This window comes from Streptopelia decaocto (genome assembly GCF_964273445.1).
Source record: "Streptopelia decaocto genome assembly, chromosome: 17".
Classification (NCBI taxonomy): domain Eukaryota; kingdom Metazoa; phylum Chordata; class Aves; order Columbiformes; family Columbidae; genus Streptopelia; species Streptopelia decaocto.
The window spans coordinates 2843888-2870584 of record NC_138672.1 but is presented as its reverse complement, the minus strand read 5'-3'; the positions used below and the strand labels follow the sequence as shown (position 1 = coordinate 2870584).

At 46.7% G+C, this 26697-nt stretch overlaps 1 protein-coding gene across 5 annotated transcripts in view; it reads right to left on the bottom strand.

Annotated features, from left to right (window-relative positions):
* PNPLA7 (patatin like domain 7, lysophospholipase) overlaps positions 1-26697 on the bottom strand; it is a 122389-nt gene that overhangs the window by 19802 nt on the left and 75890 nt on the right. For all 5 annotated transcript variants that reach the window (XM_082067692.1, XM_082067688.1, XM_082067689.1 and 2 more), the window contains exons 23-28: positions 26158-26221; positions 24923-25091; positions 23650-23832; positions 22466-22584; positions 7058-7214; positions 1603-1719 (exon numbers count right to left, since the gene is read on the bottom strand). In XM_082067692.1, coding sequence (XP_081923818.1) covers positions 1603-1719; positions 7058-7214; positions 22466-22584; positions 23650-23832; positions 24923-25091; positions 26158-26221 — 809 coding nt within the window. The remainder of the gene's footprint in view (positions 1-1602; positions 1720-7057; positions 7215-22465; positions 22585-23649; positions 23833-24922; positions 25092-26157; positions 26222-26697) is intronic.

Genomic DNA, 26697 nt, shown 5'->3' with positions numbered 1-26697 from the left:
AACCTTCCTGTGACTGCAAGGTTAGAACAGATCATACAACTACAGCTGTCAGAAATCATAAGGAAGGAACCTACTGCATCTTAAAGAGTACGATACACTGACTGCTGAAATCTAAGGCAGGGATAGATAGAGGAGGGGAAGCCCAAGGAGCAAGCGACAAGATGAGAGGAAACGGCCTCAAGTTGCACCAGGGGAGGTTGAGGTTGGATCTGGGGAACAATTTCTTCCCCAAAGGGCTGTGGGGCATTGGAACAGGCTGCCCAGGGCAGTGCTGGAGTCACCATCCCTGGAGGGGTTTAAAAGGCGTTTAGATGAGGTTCTCAGGGACAAGGAGTAGTGTTGGGTTAATAGTTGGACTCGATGATCTTGAAGGTCTTTTCCAACCAAAACAATTCTATGATTCTAAACTCAGAGGATATTTTATCCTATTTTGTCACTCACTCCTTCTCAAAGCCCAGCTCAGCATCATCCTGCAGTGTGACGCCCACAATTCACACCAAGTTAACCGAGATAAGACTGAGCTTTGCACCCCTGAGAAGGTCTCGGTGCTTTGCGTAAGGCAGCTCCTCAGGTACATCAAAGGCAGCAGAGGAGCTGGTTTAGTCATCGGACAATCACACGTCTTCCATCAGGCACTGCTGGAACCAGATAGGAGCGGGAACGCTTCAGGAGGGATATGCAGGATTAAAGAGCTCAGAGTGGGGCTGGTGCTGCCCAAATAACAAAAACAATTCCCGTCTCAGAAGGACTTATCACCCAAAAACCTGTTTGTTCTCAGCCCCATCCTGTTCTCTTCACAGCAAAATGCTATTTTAAGCCACGTGATGATTAATCACTTTCCTACTTGCATTTAAGTAGGGAATGTTTTGGATTATTTTTAATAAATACACTAAACTATATATAGTGTTAAGTTCCTACATCATCTTTCATCACGAGGACTCCAAACACAGGAATAATTTGGTTAAAACTGCAAATGAAGTAAGATTAAAAATCACCCCAAAACTCCCTAAGACAACCACTGATAATGTGCTTTATAAATTGCCATTGCCAAGGGGTGGAGGAGATTCGGAACAGGGCCATCAGCTCAGGTAGACCACACAACATCCAGTGATTACTGAAGGTCACTGTGTGCAAACCTGGAAACAATACGCTTGGACACTATTGCAGTTTTCAATAGGCTGTTCATAAAAACTCACTCTAGCTTCAAAAATAAAAGTTAGAGAAGCCAAACCCATTGCTGCCCTCCTCAAGACCTTCTCCTGGTGTGCCCTAAGGGCCTCTTAGACCTGGTTTGCAGAAAAATAATGATAAAACCTTCTCGATTCTACTTCAGTGACACAATTTTAACTTCTGCTCTCAGACAACAGGATCCCTTTGTCAAACAGAAGTAGCTACAAATAATCTACTCCTTGTGTTTCTAAACCCACCACAATGAAAGAATAGGCTCCTTCCTATATTGACGTAACATCACATTCACAGTTTTACCATGTTTTCAGTCATCCCACAGCCTCATATCTCATATTAGCACAGGGGAAAGCTGTTTCTGCTACAACTGAACACAGCGGCATCGTTTACTGTACACAATGTGAACAAACAACCCACCTCGATCTGCTTGTCTTTGAAGACGTTGTTGACACTTTTGTTAAAAGCCGCTCCAGAAAACATAGAGGTTATCGGATATGTCAAGTCTAGAAAGTTCTTAAACAGTGAGTTCACGACCTAAAAAGAAAAATAGAGGCATTTTTAAGATAAATATATGCAAGAATCCACACTAATGTCTGCATTCATGTATCTATCATACTCCAGATTCTACAGCCAACAGGTTGGAGCATTGCTTTGGCAGGTAAAAAAGGAGTCAAGGGGACAGAAATACAGCTACAAAACCCACAACCAGTAACTCCTTGTACAGTATCATAAATTTAAAACAAAAAGCACCAAACTATTAGCCAGTTTGCAATAAGGCTATGGAAGAATATATATATATATATATATATATATTTGCACTGCTTTGCTTCCGCCCATAAGTCAGTGTCCCTCTAGAGCAGCGCACATGGGCACGGGCTTCTGCCTTAACAAATATACGTGAATCATACAACTCTTGATGTTTCTTTTTTGATAACAGATATGATGAGTTATGTCCCTCTTCATCATCCATTGCACAGTGTACACGGGCTTCACCAGCAGGGAAAGAAATCAAAGCTACAGCTTTGATAACCCCAAAACCCCTTTTTTACCCCAAAATCCCTTCGGTAACCCCAAAACCCCCTTTTTTACCCCCAAATCCCTTCAGTAACCCCAAAACCCCCCTTTCTATCCCCAAATCCCTTCAGTAACCCCATAACCCCTTTTTTACCCCAAAATCCCTTCAGTAACCCCCAAACCCCCTTTTTTACCCCAAAATCCCTTTGGTAACCCCAAAACCCATTTTCACCCCAAAATCCCTTTGATAATCCCCAAAACCCCCTTTTTTACCCCAAAATCCCTTCGGTAGCCCCCAAACCCCCTTTTTCCCCAATTCCAATACAGGAATCTATATCTTTATATATCTCTCATTTGTGGATCACACCTCATCTCTCTTCCAATCTTAAACACAATCTCCAACAGCTTTAAAAACATTTTCGACGTATCGGTACCCATTATTTTTCATAGCCGGTGTGAGTTGTGTTCGGTACCAGCATTCAGATCCTGCTAAGGGTGCTCACCGTGAGCTCCATAAACCAAATCACAGGAGGTTTCCTACAGCACTACAGACACGTATTATATCAGATGTCACACTGCCAAGGGTGTCTCTTCTAAACACACCTATACTGTAATTAAGCTTTCATGGTATTTTTTTCCCCATTTCTAGTGCATTACATGTGTGGACAAACATACAACATAAAATCATGAAAATACCTAAACTATATGGCACTATTTGTCCCATAACCACGCTAATAAATCCTAACAAAATTCAATGCCTGATGTATTACATCATACTCAAAATGCAACAGAAGGCCAAAAAAACCCCAATTAAATAGAGCTTCACTGGATGGAATGTTTCTATTAGATGAAATATCTTATATCTCCACATTCTATAATTGAACAAACAGCTGGCAATGAAGAGGCTTCGTGCCCAGCAGAGACCTGCGGCACAACAGCAGGATCTGGGATCAACATCTGGCCCTCGCTTCACTCAGCCATGATTTAAAGAAGAGCAGGATTAGCCTACATGGTCATGTCCAGCTGATTTTAGATCTATATTAAGAATCTGCCCAGAAAATACAAGTCCAAGTATAGAAAAAGATCCTCAAAAACAAGTACATAAACAGGAAACTTGGGAGAACGTAAAAGCCTGAGCACAAAACCAGTGATGAACCTGTTGCCTTGGTTCTCCTCCTCATTTTCGGCTCTGCTGGGGTGAGGACAGCGTGCCGACCCAACTACAGACACGCTACCCACAGCTCCAGAGTGAGATGGAATTAGCTTTGGACTTAAAATAGGGATTTGGTCTCTGACGTTACTTAGAATGATTAAATCGGGGAAAGAGGCATTTACGAAAAGTCCTTTATTCAATAATGAAGAAAAATCTCTCCAGCTCAGCACCAAACATCGGGTTGTCCCTGTTGCAAATGATCTTTGTGATGCTGAGCCACTACATTTTCCCTGCAATTAATGCTTGCGGTAATCTTGTACATGACCAAAATACTTCTAATTAATGGTTATTTCTTAATATTCCCATTCCTCATAACTGGGACATGCCCTGTTAGCAGACACTGATGGCCAATAGTCTCCAAGCTCCCAAGAACAGCTGCTACCACCTACCAGTCTGCAGATAAATGACACTAAAGATCACCCTCTGCAAAGGCAGCCAGAGCTTCCCGAGCTCTGCTCCGCTTCACATTTCCCTACAAACCAACAGCACAAGGGCCAACGGCGGCAGCTCCGAGGACGACGCAGCTTGGGGTCCCAGCAGCACAGCGGCCGCACGGCATCACCCCGGTGCTCTTAGGAGTTATCACAGTTACCCATCCACTGCTCACGAATTCTCACTTGAAACATGAAAGCTTTTGTTTGTTCGTTCTGGTGGCTCAACATGGTACAGGACACACAGAGGCAATACATCAGTATATAGTGACTAGCCTGACTGGTAATTTTCATACCCCTCTGTGTTTTGACAAAAGAGTAATTTATTGCTTTGGTGCTTCATTAGGTTCAGAAAACACATCCCTTTAAAAATATCCCTTCTCCCAGCCTCACGTGTACAACTAGAGATATAGCAATTTCTAAAAATACCAAAAGAGAAATAACTGCAGGACAAAAGCAGCATTCATTCTGATGGATAAAAATTTAACAAAACAAAACAAAGCACAGAGTTATCTAATCCATCACAACGAAGCCATTTCAAAAAGCCCCAGAGGCTAAAAGAGCCAGGCTGTGAGGTTTTGCACAAAGAGCACTCAGCAGTAACCTGGAGCAGCGAAAGCTCAGAGGCTTTGGAGGAGCAGAATCAGCAGCTCCTGGAGCAGGGAGAGTTCAGGCCTTTTGGAACAGCGTTGGCTTAACAAAGAGACTTAACAGAGAGGCTCCCCAGAGCACCCCCTGCCCGGCAGCCACCCAGCACTGGGAACCTGGAGCTTATCTGATGGATTTGTCACCTTGCTCACGCTCAGTCCCTTCGGGTGGATCTTCTATGACTCCCCAAAAAACCTCCTTGTTGAAAGATGGGGACAGACTTTTTAACGGGGTCTGTTGCAATAGGACAAGGCGTGATGGTTTTAAACTAAAGGAGGGGAGATTCAGGGTGGACATAACGAGGAAATTGTTGTCCCTGAGAGTGGTGAGAGCCTGGCCCAGGTTGGCCAGAGAGGTGGTGGATGAACCATCCCTGGAGACATCCCAGGCCAGGCTGGACGGGGCTCTGAGCACCCTGAGCTGGTGAAGATGTCCCTGCTCATGGCAGGGGGGGCACTGGGGAGCTGGGGAGGTCCCTTCAACACAAACCATTCTGTGATTCTATGATGATTCTATTACACACAGAGAGAAGCCACTCTCCTTGCTCTGTCTACAGTTGCTTCAACACAAGAGAAAATAACTCAGAAGAGCCACAGTTAAAACGATTTATAATCCCTGAAGCTACTTTGTGCATTAGCTGTGATCTGAACTTGGAGAGAGGGTTTTCATGGCTTTCTTCAATTTACAATGCAACGATTTTGCTGGACGGTGCTGGTAGCAGTGAAAAGGGCTCAAACAGAGCAGCCTTTTCTTTTTTCATTCGCAAACCCTTGAACAATTTCTGGTTTGGATGTGGACCTGGCAAGCTTGTCAGAACAATCAGGAAAAACCTCAAGTAAATCCATTCTTCATTAATAAGATGAAACATTTGCTCTAACAGAGCTCCTCATTTGCAGACTTCAAGGTACCAACACCTCAAGCAGCGCGAGGCTGGGCCAAAACCTGCCTTTCCCTTTGCGAAACATTCTCTCAGCTTTGCAATTTGTGTCCAAAAGTTAGCCAAGAGATTCCATATCTTTTCATCTTTATTCCTGGTAAAAGCAAGTGTGATTCCAGATTAGGCTGGCGAGCTCGACACTGGAAATGAAGCCGATTTTAATGGGAGCACAGCCCTGAGAAGCCTAAAACCAGCATTTCCAGCTCTGCGTCGCCCCCTGCACAGCGGAGATCTGACAAGTCAACGAACAAGAGGAGATAATCCTCTGCACAATTGCATGGAGGAAAATTCCATCGCTCCAGCCTAAGAAGAGCAGATTGCCCGAGGCCAAGAAACCCCACGGGGAGGCATCGCCTGTGCTCGCCCTGCTCGGGGACCATTGGCAGCGACCAGTGTGGCAAATAGAGAGTGCAAGGTTAAACAGATGTCAGACATGATTCAGTACAGTTGGGTTTACGGGCTTAATCTCAAGCCTCCTGCACCTTTGCAAATGCAGCAAACGGCTCCGTGTCATAAACAGTTTGTGTCCCAGGTGCTTCCCAACCCAGGCACAGGTGATTCTTAAATAGAGGGCACAAAATCCACACAGCAAACGGTGACAGGGAGGGGAAACAGAGTCCCAGGGTCCTATGCCCACCAGGACAGTACAAACTTGCCAGGATGTTGATATATTTTAACACCCCAGATTATCCAGATTGCAAAGTCAGTGGTGTCTCACCAAAATACACTAGATTTCATCTCAAAGCCACGGCAGGTTAGAAGACACTTGGGAAAGGTAAGCGGGATGTATGTGCCAACTACGGACTCCTATCGCCCCCTAAAACTCCTGATGTAAGCAGACCCAGAGCTTCATCTAATTTAGAGAATTCCCCATGTTGCTTCCCTTTCAACAATAAAACCACCATGAAAATGTGGTTTTTATATGAACAATACAAAGCTGTAACGAGCAAACTTCACAAATAACGTTAATCTTCATCTTTAGTCAATTTGAATCAGTGTAATCTGGTGCTAGCACAATTTTTCATCAACATCTTATCAATAAATAATTTCACCCAAAGAAATCACTATTTAAAACAACCTTCCCAAATCTTGGTTTAACTATGAAAATATGAGTTTGCTTGCATTAAATATTTAAAGTTAAAAATTTCTCCTGACACAGAGTACCACCACTGCAGAATCCTCAGGCTACACCATAAATTACACATTTGGTATTTAGTTTAGAGAAGGATTACCTCTGTCAATTAGTTCCACTGAAAAATGACAGCATGTGAGAACGAAAGAGAGAAAATTACACAAAAGAGAAACGCATTTGTTGAGAGTCGGAAAGGAAACAGATCCCAGCACACAGAAAGAGAAGATAAAACGAAGACAAACACAGGCTAACACACCTGAACAACATCACTCCGCATTTACACTGCGGGAGTTGGTGCAGAGACAAGGACTCGACTCCTGCCAGCGCGGCTGGGAGCAGCGTCCCCAGTTCCCTCCCTGCCCTTTTTGTCACACAGACAGGGAAGGACAGACGGCTGCACGTCCCTGGGCGCTGCTCGTGCCCCACTGCCCACCCGGGCTGGTGGTGAAGCTCCCACACCCATCTGAGGAGGGAAGAGCAACATTTCCATCGCTTACCATGCACCACTGCTGGGCTTTGATGCGCATCTGGTTGTAGTTGCGTTCTTCGGCGTACAAGGCGGCCATAAAAGCACCGATGGATGTTCCTCCGATCATGTCTATGGGGATGCCGGCTTCAGTCAGCGCCCTGATAACTCCCACTTGGGAGCATCCTCTGTGCCAAGGAAAGGACAAAAGAAACTGTATCAGGCAAATGGTCATTGAAAGAACACAAAGAGATGAATAGCAGCGTTGATGGGAACCACGGTGTGCGCTGGTTGGACATTGCTAAACAAGCCTCAATGCCAGAAACAAACAGTATGAATGCAGAAATCTTCAAATAAACCCCCTAAGGATGGCAGGAAACACAGCCCACCCAGCCGGACCTCGTTATGAAAGGCAGCGATATGAAAACAGCCAAGAACTGAGCCAGGGATATGTGAGGGAAAAGCCTTTAGGGGAGCAATGCATCAGAAAACAACCAGGGCTCTTCCAAAGCAGCCAAGAACAGCTGGATTGGAGGGACCTTTCCACAAGTGTCTTTTCCAGGGGTTCTTCAGAGGAACTCAGCCAGCTGGGGCCACGGGATGGGTCACCGCGTGGATTAATAATGGATTTGAAGATGGAAAACAAAGAGCGAGAAGAGACAAAGAGGGATGAGAAGGCGGAAGTTTCGCCTGCACACAGACCCAGGAAAGGGGCAGGTGAGGATGCAACATTTGGGGATAATACAAATTCCTCCAGGATGTTTCGTGCATTCCTTGATTTCAAGAAGCGCAGAAGGAACTCGGAGCAATGACGGAGTCAAGTGATGAACAACAGACGAACCTCAGGGCTGATGGGACAAGAGAGAAACAGATGTAGCAATGAGCTCCTGTCCCTGCGCACACAGGGATTCTGGAACCACTGTGGGTCTCCTCTGAAAAATATTAACCTAGCGTTCAGTGGAAATTCAACAGGCAAGTCAAAGGAACCACAATAAAAGAGTAAATATAAGCACATACATCCACAGTGCACCAGCATTTTGAAAACTGCAAGCAAGCTCAGACTTCTCACTAAAATTAAACCAAAAATAAAATAGCAGAACTAGAAAATGACAGAGAGAAGCGAAAAAGATGAGCAGAATATGGAAACGACTTCACGTAAGAACAAACTAGACTTGGATTTCCAACTGGGGCAGATCACGACTGACGGGAGACACACAGGGCCAGCCAAAGCACCATGCGGAAAGTGCAATTTAAAGGAAAGAATTCACACACAGACGCGTGTATGTGACATGAGAACTGGGAAACCCACTGTTACACGTGCTGAAGAGGTTAAGTCACAAATGGATTTAAACGTGCACCGGATGAATCAAAGGGACCGGCTGTCAGTGGCTACTAAACATGAGAAATGGGGGTGCAGCCCTGCATTCAGGAAGCTCCTTTCCCTCTACTCTGCCCTGGGGAGACCACACCTGGAATATTGTGTCCAGTTGTGGCCCCTCAGTTCCAGCAAGACAGGGAACTGCTGCAGAGAGTCCAGCGCAGCCACCAAGATGCTGCAGGGAGTGGAGCATCTCCCGTGTGAGGAAAGGCTGAGGGAGCTGGGGCTCTGGAGCTGGACAAGAGGACACTGAGGGGGGACTCATTCCTGGGGATCAATATGGAAAGGGGGGGTGTCAGGAGGATGGAGCCAGGCTCTTCTGGGTGACAACCAGTGACAGGACAAGGGGCAATGGGTTCAAACTGGAACACAGGAGGTTCCACTGAAATTTGAGAAGCAACTTCTTCCTGGTGAGGGTGGCAGAGCCTGGCCCAGGCTGCCCAGGGGGGTTGTGGAGTCTCCTTCTGTGCAGACATTCCAACCCGCCTGGACACCTTCCTGTGTAACCTCATCTGGGTGTTCCTGCTCCATGGGGGGATTGCACTGGATGAGCTTTCCAGGGCCCTTCCAACCCCTGACATTCTGGGATTCTGTGATTCGGTGTAATTGTTGGAAATACCCATTTCGGAAGCAATCGCTACTGCCTACCAACAGGAGCGAGAGCAGAGGTGGCACATTTGATCTGATCTTATAAACAGTGATCCCCTAACGAGAGAAGGATCCCTCTGTTCTCCAGAACCATTCAGGAACAGAGGAACCAGCAGCGGAGGCTGATTGCTTCTCATTAGGACAAAAGTACAGCCTCTGCTTTCGAATGCTTTGTTCAACTAATATCAAGTAAGGCAATCAGTTCGTTCCACCTGGATGGATGCTTTGCAGTCTAAGCCATACAGCAGTAAAATCTTCCTTTTCACATTTTCACCCCATTTTTCCGTTCCCCCACAGTTTGCTCTATTTCCATCCTCTTTCCCCTTGCTGTTTACATCCTATAAATACATGCTAACAGCTGCCAAGTCCACCGTAGGTGTCATTTGGCCAAGCTATGCCGAACGCATTCCTTCCATCTAAACAAATCCCCTCCAGCTGCTGGAATGCTTTGGGACAGGTTCTGGGTTATACTGGTACAAATGACCCGGTGACAGATCTGTGCCGGTGTAACCCAACAGCAGAAAACAGCTCATTCAGCTTTCCTCTCCAAATTCTCCTTTACTGTTGCTTCTTCCTCATTACATGCCTTAAGAATGGTATGTTTTATCCCTGCCAGTGGAGCCCATTGTTTTTAGGCTTTTCCATTGTACCTACTTTTGTTGCTTGTGGCCGGCACTTGGTGCTGACCCTGACGTTTCGCTGAGGAACAGCCCCCGCGTTATCCACCCTGCTCTCCAGGGAAAGCCTCCAGCAGCGGCTTTGTTAGGACATGTTAGGTGCTGTAAAGCATTTCCTGCTCAGAGCACAATTTCAAATGGGCAGGACTAGCTCCGGACTGGATTGCCTCCCTTTGACCTCTTCCGAAACTGGATCTCCTCATTCATGCGTTTGCATGTCCATAAAATACAAGGGATCTGATGTGATGGCTCTGGATTTGTTTTCACTTTACAGTATGATCCCCTTGAATAAATAACAGAAGATTATTACTGCTTCTATTGGCAAACCATCACTCTGTGTTGTGCATTGGCAATAATACAATCTTCCAGCTACACGTGCAACAGCCACCTATCTCCAACAGATGCTTCGATTTCATAGCACTGACCTGCAAATTGAGAACAAAAGTACTTTTCTTGCTCAGAAAGGGACCTCCTATTGACTGCCACCTTATGTTTCATTTATACACAACTACAAAGCTGATTCTTCCAGCTCCAGCATCCTGAGCAGCTTTGTGGTTGAACCCATTGGTGCAAACTAAAATCCCAAGAAAATTCAGATGTGCCTGAACTCAATTCCCCCATGCAGCCTCCTACAGATATCACTTCTTCCTAATTTTTCCCCAACTCCCTACAGCTTTAGGCCACCATTGCCCCAGCAACGCTACTACGTGAAACTTTTCAACAGCTGGTTCTCTCTTGGCCGCTTCTTTGTGGCTCCTGGCGCCCGCAAACACAGGCTGTTGCCAAGGGATGCCGTGTGCCGGAGCCTGGCCAGGCAGTGCATATCCCGCTCACCGACAGCTCATCGAGCGCCAGGGATCACTGGGGTGGGCAGCAGCGCCGCTACAGCTACAGAGGAAAAGAAAGTGAAGCCAGGAGCTACGTCCCTGTTAACAGTCAGAGCACTAGTGCAGAAAAATCAACTGGGATTGTGTGATTCTTGTAATACCAGGCACAGGTTCACAGGGGCTACACAGAATCATAGAATCATTTTGGTTGGAAGAGACCCTCAGGATTGAGTCCAACCATAACCCAGCCCTGGCACGACCCCATGTCCCTGAGAACCTCATCTCTGTCTGTCCAACCCTCCAGGGATGGTGACTCCAGCACTGCCCTGGGCAGCCTGTTCCAATGCCCCACAGCCCTTTGGGGAAGAAATTATTCCCCACATCCAACCTCAACCTCCCCTGGCGCAACTTGAGGCCGTTTCCTCTGCTCCTGGCGCTTGTTCCTGGGGAGCAGAGCCCGTCCCCCCCTGGCTCCAAGCTCCTTTCAGGCAGTTCAGAGATCAGAAGGTCTCCCCTCAGCTCCTGCTCTCCAGCTGAACCCCCCAGGTCCCTCAGCCGCTCCCATCACACTTGTGCTCCAGCCCCTCACCAGCTCCGTATTTGGCGAGAGGAACACAAAGGACGATTTCTTGCGGCAATGCCGTACATACGCATTGATGCTAGAGCACTCACATGGAGCAAGGAAGGGAAAGGTAAATCTCCAGCGATCGGGCTGACATGGTGCTGAATGCCACCTGCTCTGGGGGAGAGGAGGAGGAGGAGAGGCCACCCGGACATCTCGGAGAGGGGACGCACGGCCCGTCGCTGGAGCCGCACACACAGCTGTTCTTTGCCTAAAGCCGTCCGACGGTGCAGCTGGATGGAGCGTTTCCCCTGCCAGGATTAACGCCTGGCCCCAGGACAGCGACTCCTCCACCAAGGACAAATCACCTAAAAGATTATTTGCTAATAATTTGCACTGGAACTCAAAGATTTGCCCAAGAAGCGCAGAGTTTATATATCAACTAAAACACTTTTCTGCTGTGTATCACTCCCTAGGACAGGCCTGATTAATTAGTGCCCTTTGGAGGGAGAGCAGAAATGGCACCAAGCAGCTTGAGGAAGAACTGGAAATAAGAACCAGGCTCCATTTTCACCCCTGGAATTGCCTGGGAACCTGCTCCGAGCCAGGCAAGTCACGGGCTGCCCCAAAGTGCCACTTACCGCACTGCCTACCCAGCTCGTGCCCGTAATACGCTTTAAACCCCTCCACAAGCAGCGCTGTGCTTCACAAATTCCAAACACCATTTCTTCCTTGCTACTAACGGTCAAAAATAAGTGACCGCAAAGCAGAGAGAGGGGCTGCGAGGCTGCAGACGTGCTTCCTTGAAATAACCCGGCACAGCAGGCAGGGAGCGTGGCCTTTCTGGCAGGAGGTCTCACAGGAAAATTCCTGCTCCCAAAACAAGCCCTGGTGTTCATCCCCCGGGGAAATGCCACCAGCATGTGGCTGTAACGCACGAACGCCAGAGCACAACTGATAACATTAAAATCCTTCAGCAAGACGTGCACGTGTCTGCTCCGCACGTGCCCGCCAGAGCCCAGATTAGACCCAACGCGCAGGAAGAAGCAAACGCAGATTAAAGCGTCAGCAGGAACCCGGGCTGTCCTCCGCGCTCAGGTCAGGGGACTGAAGAAAATACAATTAATAGAGAACCAGACACTGTGTGCCAATATTTTCTCCACCAGCCACGCTTAGCACATCAATAGGATGTTGCCTGTCAGCATCAGGAAGAATAAACAAGATACTGTGAGCACACAGAGGGGACACTTGATTTTCAGACCGCGACAAACCACACAGCTCCAGAGTCCACTTCAGTTTCAGAAAGGACGAGGAAAATGCAGCTCAGGTGCTCAGCTGCCCAGCACCCATCTCTAATGGACTCATTGGGATGAATGAGAGCCCTGAACGCACTAAGAGATGCTGTTTCCTTTGGTTAAAACAGGATTAAGGTCATGGCTGCTGCTGAGCAATGTGGTGTCGCTACCCAAAGCCACCCCCGAGCAGGACACACGGCTTGCGGTACCACCTTCCCGACACAGGTAAATGGCAAAGCAGGTAGAAAAACAGAGAAATTACCAAGCCAACTTTACTAATCCCCACTAGAGCCTGACAAACCTGAATCAAGGCTCCCTCATAACCTGAAAACTCCTGAAAAAGTGAAGCTATATAAATAAAACCAGCTTTTCCTTCATATAACAGCTTTGGTTCAACGCAGTCGTTAGATCACCCAGCTTACGGGGTAAGTGCAGATGAATATGTGTTTACTATTTCCATTTTAGAGACGTGCAAAAGTGGGCAACAATTCCCCCAAAGCTGCTTTGAAAGCGCTAGAAATAACCTGAAGGTGACTGAGCTTCCAGCGCAGTGAACGGGCAGCACCCCCAAACTGAATTAACGGGATTAATTAATGACGATCAGATAGAGCTACATCTGCTACAGAACTGTCACCTGAACAACATCTCCTGTGGTGGTTGGGACCTTCTGAGAGTTATTCTGGAGGTGCTCATTGCATTGGGGCGGAGGGAAGATTAGCCATTATTTAAAGAAAGGGCTATATGGAGTGGGATCTGGAAATGTGAGATAAAGAGCAATTTCTTCTTTACATAAAAAGCAGCATTTTTTTGGTACATGTTGTTGCTAATTCCGACATCAAGTGGCACAGTCACTGACTTCGAAATCAAGCAAATCTACAAGTCATAACCGTATGATCTCCAATTTAGCGCCTTCAACCTCTTGCTGCTGCAATGATACATACAAACATTGCTTTGAGAACTAATCACACTCCTATCTTTCCAATGACATTCTTTCCCAGCTGTCCCAATCATAAAACTTCCCAGTATCATAAATTTTTCAGAATAATTATAGTGATGGAGTTGTTAGGTCGAAAGGACCGAAAGCTGAGCGCTGCGGGGAGGGAAGAGAGGCTGGTGGTACCCGAGCGGTAAAATCCATCACTCCTGCTTGGGAGCCAAACTAAGTCCTGGCTCTCACTCTGAGCCAAGAAACAAATCAGTTCTCTGCAAAGAAAGAATTTCTTTGGAAAACAAATATATCCTACTTCCCCCAGCCCTTGGAGACTTATTTGTCTTAGAAAATTCCATTTTGAGCACAAGGTCTGGAAGCTGCAGAAATAAGCCAAAGGCATTGCTCTTTAAAGAATTTAGCTGTGATTTCACTCACAACTCCTCCAATCTCCGCTTTCTCAATAGGAAAGCTCATTGCCCAGATAAGTAGACAGAGATTCCCCAAAATCACAGCAACACAAGAGCTGTACCGTCCTTCTGAAAGCACTGGGACTTGCTGACAGAGCATCACGACTGCTGTATGGAGGGTGTTCCCTCTGACCTGCAGCTCTGTAACATCACAGAATCCCAGAATGTCAGGGATCAGAAGGGACCTGGAAAGCTCATCCAGTGCAATCCCCCCATGGAGCAGGAACACCCAGATGAGGTTACACAGGAAGGTGTCCAGGCGGGTTGGAATGTCTGCACAGAAGGAGACTCCACAACCTCCCTGGGCAGCCTGGGCCAGGCTCTGCCACCCTCACCAGGAAGTTGCTTCTCAAATTTAAGTGGAGCCTCTTGTGTTCCAGTTTGCACCCATTGCCCCTTGTCCCGTCACTGGTTGTCACCCAGAAGAGCCTGGCTCCATCCTCCTGACACTCCCCCTTTCCATCTTGATCCCCAGGAATGAGTCCCCCCTCAGTCTCCTCTTGTCCAGCTCCAGAGCCCCAGCTCCCTCAGCCTTTCCTCACACGGGAGATGCTCCACTCCCTTCAGCATCTTGGTGGCTGCGCTGGACTCTCTGCAGCAGTTCCCTGTCCTGCTGGAACTGAGGGGCCACAACTGGACACAAGATTCCAGGTGTGGTCTCCCCAGGGCAGAGCAGAGGGGCAGGAGAACCTCTCTGACCTACTGACCACCCCCTTCTAACCCACCCCAGGTACCATTGGCTTCCTGGCCACAAGGGCCCAGTGCTGGCTCATGGTCACCCTGCTGTCCCCAGGACCCCCAGGTCCCTTTCCCCTACGCTGCTCTCTAATAGGTCATTCCCCAACTTATACTGGACCCTGGGGTTGTTCCTGCCCAGATTCAAGACTCTACACTTGCCCTTGTTCTATTTCATTACATTTTTCCCCGCCCAGCTCTCCAGCCTGTCCAGGTCTCTGATGGCAGCACAGCTTCCAGTGTCACCACTCCTCCCAGCTTGGTGTCATCAGCAAACCTGCTGACAGTCACTCTATTCCCTCATCCAAATCATTGATGAATATATTGAATAATATAGGCCCCAGTACTGACCCTTGAGGCACTCGACTAGAATCACACACACTTTTCCAGCTGTTAAAAAGAGGTGTAAAACCAGTAACAAGAGTTAAAGCACAGCTGCACCACCTCCTTGTTTAATTTCATCTGTATATCAAAGTATCGCTATGAATAAATGAGTCTGGTGAGACTGGAGATCAGGACAGGACAGTCCAAATTAACCACTTGCGATCAATTTTTATGGTTTTTTAAGTCCTAACTTTGCAGTAGATTGCTCCCAAGCTCCTGCTGCTTGGAGGATTTAATAGAAGCCATTAAAATCTTCAACCTCCACAGCAAATGGGAGCAAATGAGCAATTACGTAGGTGCTACAGATGGGAAAAAGAAAGATCAGATCGCTAAGCATTCCGTGGGTGCCGAGCCGCATGAACGTGGCTTTTATGGGAATGTGATGGCCCAACAGTTACACAACTCACCCAGCAATCAGCGTTTTGATCTAAAAGCACGAGGCTCCGTCCGTGTTTAAGACAACAGCACTTTGAGACAGAATTTTGACTTGATGCATAAACACGATTTCCATGGTTGAGCTCTTGGGCAACACACAAGATGGTCCGTCCCTGCAGGAACCCAAGTGAAGCCTCTGAGGAGCAATTATGCTGCAGTTTATTACCAACCATTTGCAAACAAAGCCTGAAACCTTCAGCATGAGTTCACAGCCACGTCTCGTGAGGTTTTCTCAACAAAAGCAAATATTCAGACCTCACCGTTTCATTTTTAGGACTTGGGGTTTGTTTGTTCAAACAATATACTCTAAGGCTGACCTGGTTAAGACTCAAATTAGGTATCCAAACATAAGTTGTCATCGTCTATTCCAAGGAAGAGCCCACACTCCTTATCATTCTCCTTCAGCCTCTATGGAACAGCACCAAAAGTTAAAATTATACCTTTGATTTGGTGTTTATCTTTAAGGATAAAGACTTTAGACTCTTCTCTCTTATTTTAGCTCCTGGATATTGCCCTGAAATCAAATCTGCTTTTTGAAAGACACAGGGAAGCCAGGACTGTGTGGCTGACACTGGAGTTCAGATCTGGGTCTGGTTTATCTGCATGTGCAGCGGATGCTCTGCCCACCACAAGAGCACAAACACTCAGGGCACAGGCTGCCCCTCCAACCACAATTTATTACAATTAACTACAAGCTCTGAAGCCTCCAGATATCAACCTGAGCTTCAAAAGGGATCTAATAAAGAAAACCTCATCGTGCACTGAGGTACAGATATTTATCTGCATACACAAAAACATATTGCAGGACATCAAACAGCTTTCCTTCCTCCGAAACGCACCTACCAAGAGCAGCAAACCAACCCTGCGTGCAGGAGGGCGAAGACCCCGGGCTGCCAAATGCAAAGGTCCCGAGGATTAACCTCAGGGCTGCCAACCTTCTGCCCTTCCAAATGTCAAAAGACAGATTTGGCCTGGTGTACAAAGGGATTACTTGAAAGAAAGGGAACCAGAGGAAGGATATTTCAAGTATTCAAGGGGTTTCTTTCATGACACAACGCAGATTCAGCCTCTTTTGTATCCTTTTCATACTTTCACACTGTGGAAATCTTGCTTCATCAGCTGCTACTGGTCACTGCCAGAGTGCGGATGCTGGACGCTGAGATTCACGCTGCCATTTAAAAGAAAGGAATAAGCAATTTTCAAGTTTCTTTCATATTTCAGATCCATTTCCTGACACCCTTCACAGCAACATCAGGATGAGGAATGGGATCCTTTCAGCGGCGCGTACCCTTCAAGACCTATCTTCTAGAGAACAGAGTCCTCACATGCCATCTCAGTATCTCGAGTGAGCAATCAGTAATGAAACATGAATTTCACGGATGCTGCCTGATTGTATTAGGGGGAGAGAAAAAGAAAAAGCAGGAATTGCAAAACGTAAGTAGAAATTAGGAAATGGTATGAACTCTGAGCGCAGAAGGACCTAATGTGTGCCAGAGCAGCTCCGTACGATACCAGGAAACCAAATGCATCGACCCCCCACGCCAGCCAACAAGGAGCTGACACGTCCTACAGACCCTGTTTCAGAGGCAGCTCCTCGGGAACCTGGTGGTTTCCATCAGAGCCCCGTCCTGCAGCATCTCTGCCCTCTGGGGAAGGTCCCTCAGCCCGGAACAGACAGGGATGCTCTCAGATATCAGCAGCCCCCACCAAAGCATTGACCATGTCTTGGCACCGTACCCAGACAACACAAACAGGGTTCCCAGCAGCCTGGCTATAACTTAGTCAGTGCACGCTGGAATGAAGAGTTCATTTTACACAGAATCACAGAATCCCAGAATGTCAGGGGTTGAAGGGCCCTGGAAAGCTCATCCAGTGCAATCCCCCCATGGAGCAGGAACACCCAGCTGAGGTTACACAGGAAGGTGTCCAGGCGGGTTGGAATGTCTGCAGAGAAGGAGACTCCACAACCCCCCTGGGCAGCCTGGGCCAGGCTCTGCCACCCTCACCAGGAAGAAGTTGCTTCTCAAATTTAAGTGGAACCTCCTGTGTTCCAGTTTGCACCCATTGCCCCTTGTCCTGTCACTGGTTGTCACCAGAAGAGCCTGGCTCCATCCTCCTGACACTCCCCCTTTCCATCTTGATCCCCATGAATGAGTCCCCCCTCAGTGTCCTCTTGTCCAGCTCCAGAGCCCCAGCTCCCTCAGCCTTTCCTCACACGGGAGATGCTCCACTCCCTGCAGCATCTTGGTGGCTGCGCTGGACTCTCTCCAGCAGTTCCCTGTCCTGCTGGAACTGAGGGGCCACAACTGGACACAAGATTCCAGGTGTGGTCTCCCCAGGGCAGAGTAGAGGGGCAGGAGAACCTTCCTGACCTACTGACCACTCATCAGGCTGGATGGCAGGTTTCAAGCAAATTCCCCAGACACATCCAACCCACAAGACGAGAGCATAAATCCATATACATTTTGAGATAACAACACCCTCTTACAACCCCCAAAAATTCCTAGTGGTAGCAGTTTGTACTTCTCTCCTATGTAAGTGCTTCAGAGCAATTTATAAAGGGCGATCTGCACAGGCACCAAGGCTGAGATGGGAAACACCTCATCTTCTGAGAGAACAACATAAGTTACAAGCGCTTAAGCCATTTGCTCGAGCCCACGCAGGATGAGGAGCTGACAAGCAGCGAGGGGAAGTCCTGACTGCACAACCTCGAGGCAGTTTTTTGCTCTTTCAGAACTACCCCAGCCAAGGTCGGCGTGAAGAACAACGGTTTTAGTAAGAATTTTGTTTCATCATTCACAACTGTTCTATCAAATTATAGTTTTTGAACACTTCAAAGAATGAGAATCTAATTTTTACACCTTTTTCAAGCTGTCTCTTTACCGCGAATTTTAAGCGTTGTGAGCCAGAGATAACACACGAAGGGGATACCCTTACCCCATTATAAACCAGAGAGCCACCTTAAACTTTGCCATCAGTAATCTATTTGCAAAATGCAGCGCAGTCCCTACACTTACTACATGATCTGAGAATTATTTCAAAGCCAAGAGCATTTCTGTTAAATTGACAAGTAAGGACACCCCCCAGTGTGGTAGAAGCAGTTGGCAAACTCCTCTGAGAGAGGACTTGATAGCAAAGACTGGGAAAGGAACTAAAGGGCAGATGTAAAATTTAAAAAGAGCAGGAACAAGAGTGGAATGAAAAGGATGCAAAGAAACTGGGCAATCTTAGGGCTTGGATGTGCCAGCAAAATGGAGACTTACAGACCGATGGACACATGGCCAGGTGGAAAAAGGGTAAATAGGCCATATATCATCTAGCCAGGAATGGCAGCATGGAGAAGATGTTATTAAGCAAGTTCTCAAGATAAGCAGTACAGTTATTTTCCAGCACACGTGCATTTGGGCTCCACAGATCCCTGTCCCTGGTGCCTTGGGGTGTCCCTTCATTACACCCGGTCTGTGTGAAGTTTTGAACCCAGCGAAGGAGCTGAAAAGCATCCACTGCGTTCCAACCTACGTGAGGAACATCAAGAGTCTGGGAAATTCCCACAGGATTTTCTTTCATCCCTCTGTAATCTCTATATTGAGCATGTTTAGGATCCCACAGGGAAAAACACAGCTCTGTGTTCTTTATGACAGTGTTTTCAGTGCCTGCCTCTGGAGGCACCTTCTGAGCTCAGCAGCAAATTCCTTCCCTCTCCCCCACGACTGCCCCCACATTTTTGCAGCATTTTGTGCTTGTGGTCAAGATTAATAGTTTAAAAAAAGCAACTCTAGTCATGTTCCCAGTTACTACCCTGTATTTGAGGCACAGTAATTGATTTTATGACCGGGTGGTAGATGGATCTGCGTGTTTGGTTTTCTGTAAAAGCACGGGGTGTGAGCACCCTGCACGTGGCACAGGCCTCAGGAGCACAGACAGACAGACGAGGCAACAGGCGGGTCTGTCAGACACAAATATCTCCACAACCAGAAAGGCATAACTTGCTTCTCCTAGGCTGCTGCTTTTATCCTCCCTTTTCAGGGGACCAGAGCTGAAAATACAGAAAAGGCAGAAGGAACGAGTTGATGAAACAGGCTAACTGCCCCAAATGAAAAGGTGTGAGTCTGAGTCAAACCCTGAGAGTCAGTGCTGTGGAAATAAACTACTTGACATATCAAGAGCTGAGGTGAAAGAATAAGTTACAGGAGAAAACTAATTGGAAAAAGGAGCAAAGATGCCCTGATGCATCTGCTCCCAGCACGAACGTGCAGCTGATTGCTGTGACTTATTACAGAGAGCACATCTAAAAAAGGCAAGTCACTTCCTTTACCAACAGCTCTTTCCTTCTCAGTAAGCACATTGCACGCACAACATGCATTCGTATCATATGCGTTACTGCAAACATCACTGCTTATCAAAACTGCCAAAGTGAAATACATTTAATGCTTTACATTCTCCCCTGTGTCCACATGGAATAGTCACATTGGACCAATATCACTCCTAGAATGACTTTCTAATCAACAGCAAAGCTCGTCATCACACTTTTGGTTAAGTCCTCTGAAACAGCACGGCCCGTTTTTTTCCAAAGCTCTCGGGATTCCCAGATAATTCTGTATTAATTATTTACTCCCCATAAATTTGAGTTTTCAAACAGTTTTGCTAAGACAACTCCAGAAAAGCAAAGAAAGGGCGGGCTGTACGTGGGATGGCTGAAGGTCACAAGAATGATTTCTGGGAGGGTTTGTGCCTCTGTTGCAGGGTTTGATGTGTCATTATTCTTGCAACTGCATTTCAAAGGTATTATTTTTCTAAACACAAATCTGCTTTCCTTCCCTCAAACTCCACAATGTTTCTAACTGAAATTAAGTTAGCACTTAACAAAAGCAAAACACTATAATTTTAGAACTGTATCACTTCGATTGGTTTTATTTTTATACTCCCAAGAGAAAGAAAACCTTTAGTTCCTGTGAGCCTTTTGTCATGACAAACCACAAAGATAATTACTAGGAAGCTGCTCTGGTAAAACCTCCCAAACTGAATGTCACTGGGAAGCCAGACAAACATTCCCAAAATAACCGCTAAATAATTGATATTGCTAGAGTCACAGAACACAAAACCTTTAACAGTAAAAACCACCAGTGCGCTCGGGTTTGTGAGCAGTATGATTCACGCTTCTGGAACAAGGCAGAGGTTCCTTTGTGCTGATATTATCCAAAGGCCATGCTGACTGTCAAGAGTCTGTGCAGTGACCCATTGAGATATTTTTAGCCAGGATGGACTTTAATCACAGGATGATTTTAAGTATGATACCTAGTGCATAATCCCTTGTTAGCAGAGATGAGGACCTAAGAACCCACTTTGACCTGCAAACCCTCCAAAGGCAGATTTACACAGACTTCTGAGCAACTTGATGCTTTCCCCAGAGCCTTAACTATATTCTCACTTTGAAAACAATTTAAAGAAAAATCCCAATCTTTCACCTAACCACAATTTAGATGACAAATCAATTACAGAAATACATACAAGTACCTATCACTGGAAGCACAGTTGCTGACACGTCCATGCACCAGCACAGACACCCAGAAAAAGCGTTTGAGACCGCGACATAAAGAAGGTTTCAGAGAAAGAATAAATTATCATATGTATCGCTTCTGTCCTTCTGCATGGATGCAGAAATGAGCAAGTTAACGGTTAATGGCACATGGTGACATTGCTGAATGCTGCTGCGCCTCCAGAAATGCTAAAGCCAACACAGTAGCGGTGCAGCGGTTCCGATTTGCAAAGGACAACACAGGACGGGCAGACAGGCTCACTAATCCTGCTCCTCTTACCTCTGCTCTGCAAAACCAGCAGGCGGTAGCTTGCAAGTTAAGTCATAGAACAAAAAATAAATCGTTTGGCAAAAAATACAGCAGTGTTTACAGAAGGAAGGAAGGGAATGAGCAAAATGTGCTGCCAGAAATATAGACGTGCACATATTTTAGCATGACACACTGGAGACAGAGATACCAGCTTGTAACAAAAAAGCCCCACGAGTGCACTGTATCAGTTGATTAGAAACCTCCTGAGATCCCCAGATTAAGTAGAAGCTCCCTCCTCTGCTTTACTTGTGTCTCCACAGGATAGTGCTTATCTCAGCAATGAAATGCTGCAATCATCTCAGGTGAGGGAACCGTGAAAGCGAGTGGGATAAGGAACCTGTGCAGACACTCAAGGAAACAGCCAGAGCGCCGCTGCCTCGGCAGCAAGTGACTCATCGGAACAAGCTGTCACAGCCAGCTCTGACCTCCACCATAGCACATACCCCCCAGAGCACTGGCCCAAAGACAAAACTGTGATATTTCCATGTATTTACATAGACTATGTGCAAATTATATGTATATTTTTTTTGAGAGTGGTATTTCAAATTGCTGTTTTAAAGAAGGGCTTCAAGAACACAGTGATGAAGGCAACGAAGACAGCGCTCTCCTGAGACAAAGGGCTACTAAATTCTATGCCTGTCTGTACATAAAATTCTCAAAGTAAAAAGGGATTCCAAAGGAAAATATCAGTAATAATTTACTTCCAAAGCTCACCAGGAATTCAGAGCGAATTCTAAGCACACGGCTTTGCCCCCATGTCTGCAAAACATCTTCCTGTAAAGTAAGGCTGTCAGAAGTATATCAGTACCTGGGGTTTTGGGTGATTATAAAGAAGAGAACATTTGCCCATTAGAGGACATAATTCCTCTTGCTGGTCAAACTTTGAAAAGCTTTGAGGGGCCTTTGAAATATTGTGGGCCACTTTCTAATATAAAAATCCGTAGTGAAAAAAATCCACAGTGTAGGCCAACAAAAGAAGGAAGAGTCACATTTGGTGCCCCGGTCACCTCCTGGTATTAAGCCCAACTTATGAAAGGTCTCAAGAGGTCACAAACGCTCATGTTCATGCAGAAATCCAAGCATAAATCCACGCATCAGGTTAAGTTTGTGTAACAAAAGCAACTCCTCAGTGTCCCCTCCAAATGCTGAGTTCACAGGACGCCTGTTATCCTGACGAATCTGTCACAGCGCGGTGACAGTGGCACTTCAGGACCTGGTGTGACAGCACCAGTGTGCCCAGGACAAGCCACCTACCTCGCTCCTCCGCCGCCGAGCACCAGTGCAATGGCATTGCCGGTCAGAACACGAGCCAGGCGAGAAAAGTCAGAGTGTCGGTCAGGCGGTTTCTGGCACACGCGGTCGTACATCTCTATCTGCAGAGGAGAGGTGGAAGGGACATGGGTCAGTGCTAGAGTTGGGTTATAGTTGCACTCGATCTTAAGGGTCTCTTCAAACCGATATGATTCTGTGATTCTATAAGAAGGTCATTCTAAGGCAGGGTAGAGCCTGCACGACCAGCCAACACTAGACCGTTAAGAAGTGGACAGCTGTGCTTCAAATGAAGCGGGTTAATGAACTATCCAAAGAGTTCTAGTGATCACATGCATCTCTCTTATTTTTATAGTAGCTGGGAGAATTTCATCGTAGTACAGTGTTTTCTCTGGAGCTATTTCTCGTTCTTGACAAGGACTGAAGTGACTGGGAAGCATCCCAAGTCTGCCTCTGCTTTACCTTCCGCATGGTTTTCACACGCACGGGGATCCTCCCAACGAGGAGGACTCGACCGCATGTACCCCCCTATTCATAATATTGATATGGTCATAGTATCAATATGACCTTGAGACAGTATTCACTGTCCTCAACGAAGTCAAGTATGCATCCATACAGAAGATACAAGTCCCTTATCCCTATGTTTCCTATACTAAATTGAAGCCAAATAGATTTAAGAGAGCACTGTGTGACATGCAGTTGCATATCAGAATATCACAGAATCACAGAATCATTTTGGCTGGAACAGAGACCCTCAAGATCATCAAGTCCAACCATAAACTAACTCTGGCACTAAACCATGTTCATAAGAGCCTCATCTAGAGGTCTTTTGAACCCTTCCAGGGATGGTGACTCCAGCACTGCCCTGGGCAGCCTGTTCCAATGCCCCACAGCCCTTTGGGGAAGAAATTGTTCCCCAGATCCAACCTCAACCTCCCCTGGCACAACTTGAGGCCGTTTCCTCTTGTCCTATCACTTGCTACTTTGGAGAAGAGACCAACAGCCTCCATGCTCCAGCCTCCTTTCAGGCAGTTGCAGAGAGTGATAAGGTGGTGATGATGATGATACTCCCCTCATGCAGTATCATCATATCAGATTATCTTTGATAGACTGATTACAAGGAAGGTACCACAGCTCAGGGACCAGTTACCCAAGCAGGAATCTCTTACCAGCTTGGGCAGGCTTCTTTTGGAGAAGACTCTGCGCGGACAGTGCAGGTGGAGGTGACCAGAACACCAGCTGCGCATGTTGAGCCACTCCACGGTGCGGGAAGGGAGAGGCCCGTCCTCCTTGTGGAGCAGGATCAGCTGCTTCTGCGCTCGCACCGCCGTGCTCTCCAGCATCTTCTCCAGCTACAGCGCATCACACACACAAAGGAATGGGGCGTCAGGTATTTACTGCTTCCATATTGATTTAACAGAATACTGTATTTTGAAATACATTTATATACACACACATATATACATCTGACCTCTTTTCCTATCTGAATCTGCAGACAGCTACAGACGCTAAGAACCCTCCAACAAGACTGATTTAGACCACTACAGTGTTAGCTGTGGGCTGACATGGTGTAAAGAACTCTAAAATCAGACAACGATTCAAACCTGAATCCTTAATGCTTTTTACCTAAACCACAGACCATTAATGCACAGCACAGACACATGCTGTTCATGCAAGATGAGATTGCTTCCCAAGTCACACTTAAGCCTAAAAACGTTCACCATGTCTTGTTCTTTCACTTCCAATCGGATCGCTTTCTCCTCCTTGCATTCCTTATTTTCATTTCTTTGTTGTTCGAGGCGACTGATGGCGACTCGCCTCTCCTGCCTCCCACACACACACATGGAGAACCAACACAAAGCGACACACGAGAACGCCGCAGATGGTACCAGTCCCGGGCTTTGCAGAGGTGAGGCTCAGCACTTCGCAAGCCTAAAAAACCCACTTGTGAGCTCATTCTTACATTTCTAGCTGAATTTGTGTGCCTGGCCAAACAACTTCAGTAATAAAATATCAAAAATAAAAATAGTAAGGGGAAAAAACATACCACTTACAATCTGTAATAAAATATATTAAATTATTTATACTATACAATTGGTATGTGCTTTCTCCTAGGCACACACCATGAATTCCATCCGGGCAGATAATAATTTCTCTATCTGGAGATTCTGCAAAGAAATTCTGGACAGAAACACAAAGCTTCAAAACAATTTGGCTTTTGATTTACCATTGGCCAAAACGACTCTTTAGAGGAGGAGAACCCAGCTGGAAATACTCCTGTATAAAACTTGCCATTTCAGAGGATCCTCATCCAATTCTTTTTCTATTTATAGGCACATATTTCTCAGGAATATTTCCTTATTAAACCCAGGAAAACTCCTGAGCATGGAATGAAGTCGTTTGGGCCAGGCTGCTGGCGCTGCAGGAAGGACGGATGCCCACCTCGCCCACGGTGGGCTCCTGGTCGCCCAGCCCCACAATGAGGATGCAGTCGGCCTGTCGGATGCAGCGCTGGGTCCAGGGGGTCAGGGTGCTGTCTGCCTGGTACAGCACGATGCGGTGGATGTCCTCCTGCTGGCCCAGCCAGCTGGTCAGCCGGTATTCGTGGAGACTGCGGACAGGCAAGGAAATGAAATTAAAATGGTTTTATATCACAGCTCCTAACAGATCAGAGCAAAATCTTCAACGCCAAGCACAAAATCCAGGGACCTGCATCTCTCGCTTGCCCAGTCTAAGAACCTTATCTGCCCACATTTCCAGCTCCATTATTTATACCATTAGATATATATACACAGAGGAAAGAGGACGCAGCGATGCCTAACTTCAAAAAGGCTGCCATGGCACCCCTATGAATGAGGAGACAAAACCCACTTGGAACAATTCAGCTTTTCCAATTTCACAAGTAAGAAATAACTATGGAAAAAAATAACCACATTCAAACTAAATATTCTTGTTGTCTCAAACACCTTGATGAGAAACAACATATGTTAGAACACGGGGTTTTATTCCCAAATGCTGCATATTTATAAGACCAGCACAGTATCTTTCTGTATCAAAATTTCCTGTATCCAAACCAGCGTGGTCAGCAGGACAAGGGCAGTGATCCTTCCCCTGTGCTCTGCATTGGGGAGGCCACACCTGGAGTATTGTGTTCAGTTCTGGGCCCCTCAGCTCAGGAAAGAGACTGAAGTGCTGGAGCAGGTCCAGAGAAGAGCAACAAGACTGGGGAAGGGACTGGAACACAAGCCCTATGGGGAGAGGCTGAGGGAGCTGGGCTTGTTTAGTCTGGAGAAGAGGAGGCTTAGAGGTGAGCTCAGCACTCTCTAGAACTACCTGAAGGGCAGTTCTAGCCAGGGGGGGATTGGGCTCTTCTCCCAGGCATCAGCAATAGGACAAGGGGCCATGGGCTTCAACTCTGCCAGGGGAAATTGAGGCTGGAGATTAGAAAGCAATTCTGTGCAGAGAGAGTGGTCAGGCATTGGAATGGCTGCCCAGGGAGGTGCTGGACTCACCGGCCCTGGAGGTTTTTAAACTGAGATTGGACATGGCACTTAGTGCCATGATCTAGTCAATGGACTGGAGTTGGACCAAGGGTTGGACTTGATGATCTCTGAGGTCTTTTCCAACCCGGTCAGTTCTGTGATTCTGCAGTTTTCATAAGCAACAGAGGCAGGTACCTGTCCAGTGCAGCAGAACCGAGTCGCTGTTTGATGTTGTCACTGGTGAGCAGCAAAGTAGGACCTGGAAGAACAAGAAGTTTCATGTGTGAAACTGTTCAGCTCTGGACAAACCAGACTGAGAAAATGTAGCTACAACAAATGCAGTTCTGTAAATTTGCTTTGAAGATCATGAGGATCTGTGCATTAACTAGAGCTGTTGCAGAAGAAGGAGATGGCACAAAGTCTTCACAACCATTTCCACACTTGTCTACAGCAGCATAATTCTAACTCTCCGCATTCCCAGAGCTCTGTTACTGCTTTAGTCCCAATGTACAAGCTCTTTTATCTCATTCCTCACTGTCACAGAGAACGATGGTTTCTACTGCAGCTGCATTTTTACAAACCCACCACTGAGAATTGATTTGGTACCTTTTCCAACCACAGAAAGCCCAGGAATCTGGGTTCAAAGACAAACGCTATTTCACTGACCTCCTGAAACACATCATTTGTTCATCCCCAGGTGAATCCTACAGCTCTCTATAGTGGTATTACCTATAC